The 14,233-nt window shown below is 43.9% G+C and overlaps 1 protein-coding gene across 1 annotated transcript; it reads left to right on the top strand.

Moving 5' to 3' along the window:
• The first annotated feature begins 9,248 nt into the window (after positions 1 to 9,248).
• On the top strand, positions 9,249 to 12,413 carry LOC129603760 (uncharacterized). The gene is made up of 2 exons (XM_055506737.1): positions 9,249 to 11,696; positions 11,842 to 12,413. The coding sequence occupies exon 1, from the start codon at positions 10,365 to 10,367 to the stop codon at positions 11,178 to 11,180; it is 816 nt and encodes a 271-aa protein (XP_055362712.1). The 5' UTR covers positions 9,249 to 10,364; the 3' UTR covers positions 11,181 to 11,696; positions 11,842 to 12,413.
• The last annotated feature ends 1,820 nt before the right edge of the window (positions 12,414 to 14,233 follow it).

The following is a 14,233-nucleotide window of genomic DNA, read 5'->3' as shown; positions in this document are numbered from 1 at the left end:
GCCATAAGAAAACTAGTTTAAACCACGGCATATGCATCTATGCTTTTAGGGTGTATTGACCTGTTTGACAGTATCCTAGCATCAGAACATGACCAGTAGAGGCTGTTCTGATGGAAACCAATGCAGAAACACTAAAACATCGTTTTTGAGCTTGTCAGGCCATAAGAAAACTAGTTTAAACCACGGCATATGCAACTATGCTTTTAGGGTGTACTGAGCTGTTTTAAAGTAGCCTGGCATCAACACGTGACCAGTAGAGGCTGTTCTTAATGCAACCAATGCAGAAACACTAAAACATCATTTTTGAGCTTGTCAGGCCATAAGAAAACTAGTTTAAACCACGGCATATGCAACTATGCTTTTAGGGTGTATTGACCTGTTTGACAGTATCCTAGCATCAGAACATGACCATTAGAGGCTGTTCTGATGGAAACCAATGCAGAAACACTAAAACATCGTTTTTGAGCTTGTCAGGCCATAAGAAAACTAGTTTAAACCACGGCATATGCAACTATGCCTTTAGGGTGTATTGACCTGTTTGACAGTATCCTAGCATCAGAACCTGACCATTAGAGGCTGTTCTGATGGAAACCAATGCAGAAACACTAAAACATTGTTTTTGAGCTTGTCAGGCCATAAGAAAACTAGTTTAAACCACGGCATATGCAACTATGCTTTTAGGGTGTATTGACCTGTTTGACAGTATCCTGGCATCAGAACATGACCATTAGAGGCTGTTCTGATGGAAACCAATGCAGAAACAATAAAACCTCGTTTTTGAGATTTTCAGGCCATAAGAAAACTAGTTTAAACCACGGCATATGCATCTATGCTTTTAGGGTGTATTGACCTGTTTGACAGTATCCTAGCATCAGAACATGACCATTAGAGGCTGTTCTGATGGAAACCAATGCAGAAAACACTAAAACATCGTTTTTGAGCTTGTCAGGCCATAAGAAAACTAGTTTAAACCACGGCATATGCAACTATGCTTTTAGGGTGTACTGAGCTGTTTTAAAGTAGCCTGGCATCAACACGTGACCAGTAGAGGCTGTTCTGAATGCAACCAATGCAGAAACACTAAAACATCATTTTTGAGCTTGTCAGGCCATAAGAAAACTAGTTTAAACCACGGCATATGCAACTATGCGTTAAGGTGTATTGACCTGTTTGACAGTATCCTAGCATCAGAACATGACCATTAGAGGCTGTTCTGATGGAAACCAATGCAGAAACACTAAAACATCGTTTTTGAGCTTGTCAGGCCATAAGAAAACTAGTTTAAACCACGGCATATGCAACTATGCTTTTAGGGTGTATTGACCTGTTTGACAGTATCCTAGCATCAGAACATGACCATTAGAGGCTGTTCTGATGGAAACCAATGCAGAAACAATAAAACCTCGTTTTTGAGATTTTCAGGCCATAAGAAAACTAGTTTAAACCACGGCATATGCATCTATGCTTTTAGGGTGTATTGACCTGTTTGACAGCATCCTGGCATCAGAACATGAGCATTAGAGGCTGTTCTGATGGAAACCAATGCAGAAACACTAAAACATCGTTTTTGAGCTTGTCAGGCCATAAGAAAACTAGTTTAAACCACGGCATATGCATCTATGCTTTTAGGGTGTATTGACCTGTTTGACAGCATCCTGGCATCAGAACATGACCAGTAGTGGCTGTTCTGATGGAAACCAATGCAGAAACACTAAAACATCGTTTTTGAGCTTGTCAGGCCATAAGGAAACTAGTTTAAACCACGGAATATGCAACTATGCTTTTAGGGTGTATTGAGCTGTTTTAAAGTAGCCTGGCATCAACACGTGACCAGTAGAGGCTGTTCTGAATGCAACCAATGCAGAAAAACTAAAACATCATTTTTGAGCTTGTCAGGCCATAAGAAAACTAGTTTAAACCACGGCATATGCAACTATGCTTTTAGGGTGTATTGACCTGTTTGACAGTATCCTAGCATCAGAACATGACCATTAGAGGCTGTTCTGATGGAAACCAATGCAGAAACACTAAAACATCGTTTTTGAGCTTGTCAGGCCATAAGAAAACTAGTTTAAACCACGGCATATGCAACTATGCTTTTAGGGTGTATTGACCTGTTTGACAGTATCCTAGCATCATGACCATTAGAGGCTGTTCTGATGGAAACCAATGCAGAAACACTAAAACATCATTTTTGAGCTTGTCAGGCCATAAGAAAACTAGTTTAAACCATGGCATATGCAACTATGCTTTTAGGGTGTGTTGACCGGTTTGACAGTATCCTAGCATCAGAACATGACCATTAGAGGCTGTTCTGATGGAAACCAATGCAGAAACACTAAAACATTGTTTTTGAGCTTGTCAGGCCATAAGAAAACTAGTTTAAACCACGGCATATGCAACTATGCTTTTAGGGTGTATTGACCTGTTTGACAGTATCCTAGCATCAGAACATGACCATTAGAGGCTGTTCTGATGGAAACCAATGCAGAAACAATAAAACCTCGTTTTTGAGATTTTCAGGCCATAAGAAAACTAGTTTAAACCACGGCATATGCATCTATGCTTTTAGGGTGTATTGACCTGTTTGACAGTATCCTAGCATCAGAACATGACCAGTAGAGGCTGTTCTGATGGAAACCAATGCAGAAACACTAAAACATCGTTTTTGAGCTTGTCAGGCCATAAGAAAACTAGTTTAAACCACGGCATATGCAACTATGCTTTTAGGGTGTACTGAGCTGTTTTAAAGTAGCCTGGCATCAACACGTGACCAGTTGAGGCTGTTCTGAATGCAACCAATGCAGAAACACTAAAACATCATTTTTGAGCTTGTCAGCCATAAGAAAACTAGTTTAAACCACGGCATATGCAACTATGCTTTTAGGGTGTATTGACCTGTTTGACAGTATCCTAGCATCAGAACATGACCATTAGAGGCTGTTCTGATGGAAACCAATGCAGAAACACTAAAACATCGTTTTTGAGCTTGTCAGGCCATAAGAAACTTAGTTTAAACCAAGGCATATGCAACTATGCTTTTAGGGTGTATTGACCTGTTTGACAGTATCCTAGCATCAGAACATGACCATTAGAGGCTGTTCTGATGGAAACCAATGCAGAAACACTAAAACATCGTTTTTGAGCTTGTCAGGCCATAAGAAAACTAGTTTAAACCATGGCATATGCAACTATGCTTTTAGGGTGTGTTGACCTGTTTGACAGTATCCTAGCATCAGAACATGACCATTAGAGGCTGTTCTGATGGAAACCAATGCAGAAACACTAAAACATCGTTTTTGAGCTTGTCAGGCCATAAGAAAACTAGTTTAAACCACGGCATATGCAACTATGCTTTTAGGGTGTATTGACCTGTTTGACAGTATCCTAGCATCAGGACATGACCATTAGAGGCTGTTCTGATGGAAACCAATGCAGAAACAATAAAACCTCGTTTTTGAGATTTTCAGGCCATAAGAAAACTAGTTTAAACCACGGCATATGCAACTATGCTTTTAGGGTGTACTGAGCTGTTTTAAAGTAGCCTGGCATCAACACGTGACCAGTAGAGGCTGTTCTGAATGCAACCAATGCAGAAACACTAAAACATCATTTTTGAGCTTGTCAGGCCATAAGAAAACTAGTTTAAACCACGGCATATGCAACTATGCGTTAAGGTGTATTGACCTGTTTGACAGTATCCTAGCATCAGAACATGACCATTAGAGGCTGTTCTGATGGAAACCAATGCAGAAACACTAAAACATCGTTTTTGAGCTTGTCAGGCCATAAGAAAACTAGTTTAAACCACGGCATATGCAACTATGCTTTTAGGGTGTATTGACCTGTTTGACAGTATCCTAGCACCAGAACATGACCATTAGAGGCTGTTCTGATGGAAACCAATGCAGAAACAATAAAACCTCGTTTTTGAGATTTTCAGGCCATAAGAAAACTAGTTTAAACCACAGCATATGCATCTATGCTTTTAGGGTGTATTGACCTGTTTGACAGCATCCTGGCATCAGAACATGACCAGTAGAGGCTGTTCTGATGGAAACCAATGCAGAAACACTAAAACATCGTTTTTGAGCTTGTCAGGCCATAAGAAAACTAGTTTAAACCACGGCATATGCAACTATGCTTTTAGGGTGTACTGAGCTGTTTTAAAGTAGCCTGGCATCAACACGTGACCAGTTGAGGCTGTTCTGAATGCAACCAATGCAGAAACACTAAAACATCATTTTTGAGCTTGTCAGCCATAAGAAAACTAGTTTAAACCACGGCATATGCAACTATGCTTTTAGGGTGTATTGACCTGTTTGACAGTATCCTAGCATCAGAACATGACCATTAGAGGCTGTTCTGATGGAAACCAATGCAGAAACACTAAAACATCGTTTTTGAGCTTGTCAGGCCATAAGAAACTAGTTTAAACCACGGCATATGCAACTATGCTTTTAGGGTGTATTGACCTGTTTGACAGTATCCTAGCATCAGAACATGACCATTAGAGGCTGTTCTGATGGAAACCAATGCAGAAACACTAAAACATCGTTTTTGAGCTTGTCAGGCCATAAGAAACTTAGTTTAAACCAAGGCATATGCAACTATGCTTTTAGGGTGTATTGACCTGTTTGACAGTATCCTAGCATCAGAACATGACCATTAGAGGCTGTTCTGATGGAAACCAATGCAGAAACACTAAAACATCGTTTTTGAGCTTGTCAGGCCATAAGAAAACTAGTTTAAACCATGGCATATGCAACTATGCTTTTAGGGTGTATTGACCTGTTTGACAGCATCCTGGCATCAGAACATGACCAGTAGAGGCTGTTCTGAATGCAACCAATGCAGAAACACTAAAACATCATTTTTGAGCTTGTCAGGCCATAAGAAACTAGTTTAAACCACGTCATATGCAACTCTGCTTTTAGGGTGTACTGAGCTGTTTTAAAGTAGCCTGGCATCAACACGTGACCAGTAGAGGCTGTTCTGAATGCAACCAATGCAGAAACACTAAAACATCATTTTTGAGCTTGTCAGGCCATAAGAAAACTAGTTTAAACCACGGCATATGCAACTATGCTTTTAGGGTGTATTGACCTGTTTGACAGTATCCTAGCATCAGAACATGACCATTAGAGGCTGTTCTGATGGAAACCAATGCAGAAACAATAAAACCTCGTTTTTGAGATTTTCAGGCCATAAGAAAACTAGTTTAAACCACGGCATATGCATCTATGCTTTTAGGGTGTATTGACCTGTTTGACAGCATCCTGGCATCAGAACATGACCAGTAGAGGCTGTTCTGATGGAAACCAATGCAGAAACACTAAAACATCGTTTTTGAGCTTGTCAGGCCATAAGAAAACTAGTTTAAACCACGGCATATGCAACTATGCTTTTAGGGTGTACTGAGCTGTTTTAAAGTAGCCTGGCATCAACACATGACCAGTAGAGGCTGTTCTGATGGAAACCAATGCAGAAACACTAAAACATTGTTTTTGAGCTTGTCAGGCCATAAGAAAACTAGTTTAAACCACGGCATATGCAACTATGCTTTTAGGGTGTATTGACCTGTTTGACAGTATCCTAGCATCAGAACATGACCATTAGAGGCTGTTCTGATGGAAACCAATGCAGAAACAATAAAACCTCGTTTTTGAGATTTTCAGGCCATAAGAAAACTAGTTTAAACCACGGCATATGCATCTATGCTTTTAGGGTGTATTGACCTGTTTGACAGTATCCTAGCATCAGAACATGACCATTAGAGGCTGTTCTGATGGAAACCAATGCAGAAACACTAAAACATTGTTTTTGAGCTTGTCAGGCCATAAGAAAACTAGTTTAAACCACGGCATATGCAACTATGCTTTTAGGGTGTATTGACCTGTTTGACAGTATCCTAGCATCAGAACATGACCATTAGAGGCTGTTCTGATAGAAACCAATGCAGAAACAATAAAACCTTGTTTTTGAGATTTTCAGGCCATAAGAAAACTAGTTTAAACCACGGCATATGCATCTATGCTTTTAGGGTGTATTGACCTGTTTGACAGCATCCTGGCATCAGAACATGACCAGTAGAGGCTGTTCTGATGGAAACCAATGCAGAAACACTAAAACATCGTTTTTGAGCTTGTCAGGCCATAAGAAAACTAGTTTAAACCACGGCATATGCAACTATGCTTTTAGGGTGTACTGAGCTGTTTTAAAGTAGCCTGGCATCAACACGTGACCAGTAGAGGCTGTTCTGAATGCAACCAATGCAGAAACACTAAAACATCGTTTTTGAGCTTGTCAGGCCATAAGAAAACTAGTTTAAACCACGGCATATGCAACTATGCTTTTAGGGTGTATTGACCTGTTTGACAGTATCCTAGAATCAGAACATGACCATTAGAGGCTGTTCTGATGGAAACCAATGCAGAAACAATAAAACCTCGTTTTTGAGATTATCAGGCCATAAGAAAACTAGTTTAAACCACGGCATATGCATCTATGCTTTTAGGGTGTATTGACCTGTTTGACAGTATCCTAGAATCAGAACATGACCATTAGAGGCTGTTCTGATGGAAACCAATGCAGAAACAATAAAACCTCGTTTTTGAGATTATCAGGCCATAAGAAAACTAGTTTAAAACCACGGCATATGCATCTATGCTTTTAGGGTGTATTGACCTGTTTGACAGTATCCTAGCATCAGAACATGACCATTAGAGGCTGTTCTGATGGAAACCAATGCAGAAACACTAAAACATTGTTTTTGAGCTTGTCAGGCCATAAGAAAACTAGTTTAAACCACGGCATATGCAACTATGCTTTTAGGGTGTATTGACCTGTTTGACAGTATCCTAGCATCAGAACATGACCATTAGAGGCTGTTCTGATAGAAACCAATGCAGAAACAATAAAACCTCGTTTTTGAGATTTTCAGGCCATAAGAAAACTAGTTTAAAACCACGGCATATGCATCTATGCTTTTAGGGTGTATTGACCTGTTTGACAGCATCCTGGCATCAGAACATGACCAGTAGAGGCTGTTCTGATGGAAACCAATGCAGAAACACTAAAACATCGTTTTTGAGCTTGTCAGGCCATAAGAAAACTAGTTTAAACCACGGCATATGCAACTATGCTTTTAGGGTGTACTGAGCTGTTTTAAAGTAGCCTGGCATCAACACGTGACCAGTTGAGGCTGTTCTGAATGCAACCAATGCAGAAACACTAAAACATCATTTTTGAGCTTGTCAGCCATAAGAAAACTAGTTTAAACCACGGCATATGCAACTATGCTTTTAGGGTGTATTGACCTGTTTGACAGTATTCTAGCATCAGAACATGACCATTAGAGGCTGTTCTGATGGAAACCAATGCAGAAACACTAAAACATCGTTTTTGAGCTTGTCAGGCCATAAGAAAACTAGTTTAAACCACGGCATATGCAACTATTCTTTTAGGGTGTATTGACCTGTTTGACAGTATCCTAGCATCAGAACATGACCATTAGAGGCTGTTCTGATGGAAACCAATGCAGAAACACTAAAACATAGTTTTTGAGCTTGTCAGGCCATAAGAAAACTAGTTTAAACCATGGCATATGCAACTATGCTTTTAGGGTGTGTTGACCTGTTTGACAGTATCCTAGCATCAGAACATGACCATTAGAGGCTGTTCTGATGGAAACCAATGCAGAAACACTAAAACATCGTTTTTGAGCTTGTCAGGCCATAAGAAAACTAGTTTAAACCATGGCATATGTAACTATGCTTTTAGGGTGTATTGACCTGTTTGACAGTATCCTGGCATCAGAACATGACCATTAGAGGCTGTTCTGATGGAAACCAATGCAGAAACAATAAAACCTCGTTTTTGAGATTTTCAGGCCATAAGAAAACTAGTTTAAACCACGGCATATGCATCTATGCTTTTAGGGTGTATTGACCTGTTTGACAGCATCCTGGCATCAGAACATGACCATTAGAGGCTGTTCTGATGGAAACCAATGCAGAAACACTAAAACATCGTTTTTGAGCTTGTCAGGCCATAAGAAAACTAGTTTAAACCACGGCATATGCAACTATGCTTTTAGGGTGTACTGAGCTGTTTTAAAGTAGCCTGGCATCAACACGTGACCAGTAGAGGCTGTTCTGAATGCAACCAATGCAGAAACACTAAAACATCATTTTTGAGCTTGTCAGCCATAAGAAAACTAGTTTAAACCACGGCATATGCAACTATGCTTTTAGGGTGTATTGACCTGTTTGACAGTATCCTAGCATCAGAACATGACCATTAGAGGCTGTTCTGATGGAAACCAATGCAGAAACACTAAAACATCGTTTTTGAGCTTGTCAGGCCATAAGAAAACTAGTTTAAACCATGGCATATGCAACTATGCTTTTAGGGTGTGTTGACCTGTTTGACAGTATCCTAGCATCAGAACATGACCATTAGAGGCTGTTCTGATGGAAACCAATGCAGAAACAATAAAACCTCGTTTTTGAGATTATCAGGCCATAAGAAAACTAGTTTAAACCACGGCATATGCATCTATGCTTTTAGGGTGTATTGACCTGTTTGACAGCATCCTGGCATCGGAACATGACCATTAGAGGCTGTTCTGATGGAAACCAATGCAGAAACACTAAAACATCGTTTTTGAGCTTGTCAGGCCATAAGAAACTAGTTTAAACCACGGCATATGCAACTATGCTTTTAGGGTGTACTGAGCTGTTTGACAGTATCCTGGCATCAGAACATGACCATTAGAGGCTGTTCTGATGGAAACCAACGCAGAAACACTAAAACATAGTTTTTGAGCTTGTCAGGCCATAAGAAAACTAGTTTAAACCACGGCATATGCAACTATGCTTTTAGGGTGTATTGACCTGTTTGACAGTATCCTAGCATCAGAACATGACCATTAGAGGCTGTTCTGATGGAAACCAATGCAGAAACACTAAAACATCGTTTTTGAGCTTGTCAGGCCATTAGAAAACTAGTTTAAAACCACGGCATATGCAACTATGCTTTTAGGGTGTATTGACCTGTTTGACAGTATCCTAGCATCAGAACATGACCATTAGAGGCTGTTCTGATGGAAACCAATGCAGAAACACTAAAACATCGTTTTTGAGCTTGTCAGGCCATTAGAAAACTAGTTTAAACCACGGCATATGCAACTATGCTTTTAGGGTGTATTGACCTGTTTGACAGTATCCTAGCATCAGAACATGACCATTAGAGGCTGTTCTGATGGAAACCAAGGCAGAAACACTTAAACATCGTTTTTGAGCTTTTCCAGCCAAAAGGAAACTAGTTTAAACCTCAACATTTGCAACTGTGCTTTTATGGTGTATTGAACCTGTTTGACAGCATCCTGGCATCAGAACATGACCATTAGAGGCTGTTCTGATGGAAACCAATGCAGAAACACTAAAACAATATTTTTGAGCTTGTCAGGCCATAAGAAAACTAGTGTAAACCACGGCATATGCAACTATGCTTTTAGGGTGTATTGACCTGTTTGACAGTATCCTGGCATCAGAACATGACCATTACAGGCTGTTCTGATGGAAACCAACGCAGAAACACTAAAACATCGTTTTTGAGCTTTTCCAGCCAAAAGGAAACTAGTTTAAACCTCAACATTTGCAACTGTGCTTTTATGGTGTATTGACCTGTTTGACAGCATCCTGGCATCAACACGTGACCAGTAGAGGCTGTTCTGAATGCAACCAATGCAGAAACACTAAAACATCATTTTTGAGCTTGTCAGGACATAAGAAAACTAGTTTAAACCACGGCCTATGCATCTATGCTTTTAGGGTGTATTGACCTGTTTGACAGCATCCTGGCATCAGAACATGACCAGTAGAGGCTGTTCTGAATGCAACCAATGCAGAAACACTAAAACATCATTTTTGACCTTGTCAGGCCATAAGAAACTAGTTTAAACCACGTCATATGCAACTCTGCTTTTAGGGTGTACTGAGCTGTTTTAAAGTAGCCTGGCATCAACACGTGACCAGTAGGGGCTGTTCTGAATGCAACCAATGCAGAAACACTAAAACATCATTCTTGAGCTTGTCAGGCCATAAGAAAACTAGTTTAACCCTCACGCAGTCTTCGAGGGGGTCAGTCTGACCCCACGAGACAAACTATGAAACTTTTGATTCTTTTTACGTTTTTGGCCACAAGGCACCTACGCGTCGCAGGATCCGCTGCGGCTCGGTCACCGCTCCCTTCTTCTTCGTCACAGGCCCGTCCCGCATCCTCTCGGCGTCAGGCGCGACCCCGGCCCACAGAACCTCCCCGTCAGGCGTCCTCCCGGGGTCAGGCGCGACCCCAGCCCCATGTACCTCCCCGTCCCACATCCTCCCGGGGTAAGGCGCGACCCCAGCTCCCTGTACCTCCCCGTCAGGCGTCCTCCCGGGGTCCGGCGCGACCCCGGCCCACGGAACCTCCCCGTCAGGCGTCCTGCCGGGGTCAGGCGTCCTGCCGGGGTCAGGCGTCCTGCCGGGGTCCGGCGCGACCCCAGCTCCCTGTACCTCCCCGTCAGGCGTCCTCCCGGGGTCCGGCGCGACCCCGGCCCACGGAACCTCCCCGTCAGGCGTCCTGCCGGGGTCCGGCGCGACCCCAGCTCCCTGTACCTCCCCGTCAGGCGTCCTCCCGGGGTCAGGCGCGACCCCAGCCCCATGTACCTCCCCGTCCCGCATCCTCCCGGGGTCAGGCGCGACCCCAGCTCCCTGTACCTCCGCGTCAGGCATCCTCCCGGGGTCCGGCGCGACCCCGGCCCACGGAACCTCCCCGTCAGGCGTCCTGCCGGGGTCCGGCGCGACCCCAGCTCCCTGTACCTCCCCGTCAGGCGTCCTCCCGGGGTCAGGCGCGACCCCAGCCCCATGTACCTCCCCGTCCCGCATCCTCCCGGGGTAAGGCGCGACCCCAGCTCCCTGTACCTCCCCGTCAGGCGTCCTCCCGGGGTCCGGTGCGACCCCGGCCCACGGAACCTCCCCGTCAGGCGTCCTGCCGGGGTCAGGCGTCCTGCCGGGGTCCGGCGCGACCCCAGCTCCCTGTACCTCCCCGTCAGGCGTCCTCCCGGGGTCAGGCGCGACCCCGGCCCATGGAACCTCCCCGTCAAGCGTCCTGCCGGGGTCTTGGCGCCGCGTTAGAAACCCATTCTTTCGTAGCTCTCATTGTGGCGTTCGTGTGCAGCCTTGTTCATTGTGGCCATTTGCTAAATTTTCGTGCCCAGAGCGAGTCGCTGCGTGTGAAGAGCCAGTGGCATCGATGTTTCCACAGCGAGTCACTGATCAGCGCGCTGCTGTTGGCAGGTTTAGTTGAGGTTAGGGTGGTCTGTCGAGGAGCTCCCGCCCCCTGCGACTTGTCCACCGGTCTGCGGGGGAGTTGAGCCTGGTTGTAAACCTCCACACGGTGCGGTTCTCAGAGTATTGGCTGTCTACAAGAAGACGGTAAGAAAAGCGTTTCAGTGAAATAATACCTTCTGTTTTAAAATGTTTGTTAAAAGAAAACGAGAGAGAGAGATGCTTTGGCTTTTTGGTTTTTCCTTTTCAGCTGCAGACCATCGCAGTCATTTGATCAGAGCGGAGGGAAGCCAAAGGCCTCAGTATCTTGAGGATCACAACACAAAAAGGCACAGTCAGACTGTTCCCTATGAGCCGCCCCAGGTATCACTGCCTCTCACTTCTGACCTTTCCCCTAACGTAGCAATTAAATGTTATCATTCTGTTGTGCCTCTCATTCCGCTTTCACGGTTTGTCATCCCTGAAATTACCCGTGCACTAAACGACTACTATCCTGCATGTGTTTCAGCCGGGCTCAGAGATCACCACAATCCTGTTCAACTTCATGTGCAACAGCTCCTGCATGGGAGGCATGAACCGCAGACCCATCCTCACCATCCTGACCCTTGAGACTTCAGAGTACGTATGGTTTCATCTACCAGGATTGGTGTGAGCTGAAATGTATTTGCTGGATAAAGAGTAGTGTTACATGGAAACCGAGGGTCGACGTGGTGTAACTTGATCTCCTGCTTTATGTATTTGCCTGTTTTATGTTTATTTTGTTTCTAAATGTAACTTGAAGTTGAAGTTGTGCATCACTGTTATCCCACCTCAAAGATAGCTTTTGCAGCCTTAGTAAATGTTTTTTTTTACGATCCCTGTGTCCCGGCAGGGATCGTAAAACAGAGGAGGCAAATAGTGCCAAACTTCAGACAGGGGCCAAACAAGTGAAGAAAAGAAGTATGTGTTTGTTTATTAATGCTGGGTTTGTCTTTGCACCTTGGCTGTCTTCTATCTTACGGATCACGTTTTGCTTTTCTAGAAAGTGCCCCAGCAACAGATCCTGATATGTGCAAAAGGAAGTCTGGCTCAAGCACAGACGAGGAGAAGGTACTTATGTTGCCAGTTAGTACACACACAAAGTATTTAAAAAAAACTAGTGTTGTCACAGAATTGCAGCTCTCAATTTAAATCCTTTTTTTTTCTGCAGGTTAAAGGCCGTGAGCGCTATAACATGTTAAAAAAGATAAATGATGCATTAGAACTGGCTGAAAAAGAGGCGTAAGTATCTTTAAACTACAAGACACACACACACACACACACACACACACACACACACACACACACACACACACACACACACACACACACACACACACACACACACACACACACACACAGAAACTGTGATCGGATGTCACTTTGATAAACATTAGCTGCTACGGAACAGCTGCATGAGACTTTCAGCATTGCATAGCTGTAGTGTTAAATACTTTTTCCCTTAAACCAGACGTGTCCCATCTCTGTTCTGCATGGTCACTGTTTGTTTCCTCTCTCCACAGTAAAACCAAAACCAGGGCTTCTCAGGAACTGCTGCCGTCCAGTGGAAAGCGCGTCTTGCAAAAAGCAGAACGAAGCGACAGCGACTAGTTGCAATCTGCCTTCTTTTAACCGCCATGTACGAGAACGAACATCTACGATCATGACTATGAATCATTGTTTACCTCCCTTTGATGTTTCTACATTAATTCCTGCCATCAGTCTGAGGGCATACGTTGAGCAGTAACGTATTAACGATTCAGTGGGGCTTTACTATTTTTAACTACAAAGCCCTTTAAATAGTTTTTTTTTTAATCTCCTGCAGGTTATGTTCAGTGTTGCTTCCTGGCCAACATCCCTCAGCAGGAGGCTGCACGATCATCGAGTTTAGATGAACTGCGCGACCCCAGCCCTCTGTACCTCCCCGTCCCTCGTCCTGCCGGGGTCCGGCGCTACCCCAGCCCCCTGTACCTCCCCGTCAGGCGTCTTGCCGGGGTCCGGCGCGACCCCATTTTTTTTGTTTTTTATTTTTCCTTCTCCTTTCCTCCCCTTTACCTCCACCCGTGCCACAGGCCCACTGATGATGATGATGATGATGATGATGATGATGATGATGATGATGATGATGATGATGATGATGATGATGACGATGATGATGATGATGATGATGATGATGATGATGATGATGATGATGCAAGCAGACAGCTGCGTGCAAGGGCTGACCATTTTAAACGAAAAATAAAACAGATCAAACAGGCAAAAACATTTGATTAAATGCCAAAAGTTTATTTAATAATATAAAACAGTTATGAAATAAAGGAGTACAAGGCGCATTCCGTACAGTATAATTTAATCGGTACGCGTAAAACAACAGAGGCAGGCGTAGAAAGAAATTGAATACGGCCCTTTTTTTTTTTTTTTTTTTAATCTTCATCAACGGGATTCTCGGCTCATCAAAACTTGACGCGAAGCAACTTTCGCAGCAGCGCCAGCATCAGTATCCCGCAGCGTTGGTTGTGGCTCTCGCTCCGCCGCGAGCCGCACACAACGCAGGGCATATCGTAGCCAAAGCCGACATGGCCTTCCACGGCCTCCTTCAGCATCAACTCGGGGAACGCCACGTAGCCCCTTCTGTAACGCTCCTTGCCTATCATTGCTTTCCGGACGCTTTCTCTGCCAGAGAACTTTTTCGCCAGGAAGTCGCACTCCTCCACTCCGGCAACGTGCACGTGATACACATGCTCTCTCAGCATGTTGTCACCCGCTACGAAACGGGAAAGCCTGACGCCGCACGCATCACACACGTGAGTGTCTACGGTGTCCAGCTCATACGACATGCCCTCACGGCTGCCCAGCTCCCTGAACAGGTTGTCCGCAGTGCG

This window comes from Betta splendens, unplaced genomic scaffold (assembly GCF_900634795.4).
Source record: "Betta splendens unplaced genomic scaffold, fBetSpl5.4 scaffold_29, whole genome shotgun sequence".
NCBI lineage: Eukaryota > Metazoa > Chordata > Actinopteri > Anabantiformes > Osphronemidae > Betta > Betta splendens.
This window is presented reverse-complemented; position numbering and strand designations above follow the sequence as displayed.

Bases quoted from the DNA above. Each gene is read 5' to 3' on its own strand.
- LOC129603760 (XM_055506737.1), top strand. From the start codon at position 10,365: ATGTACCTCCCCGTCCCACATCCTCCCGGGGTAAGGCGCGACCCCAGC.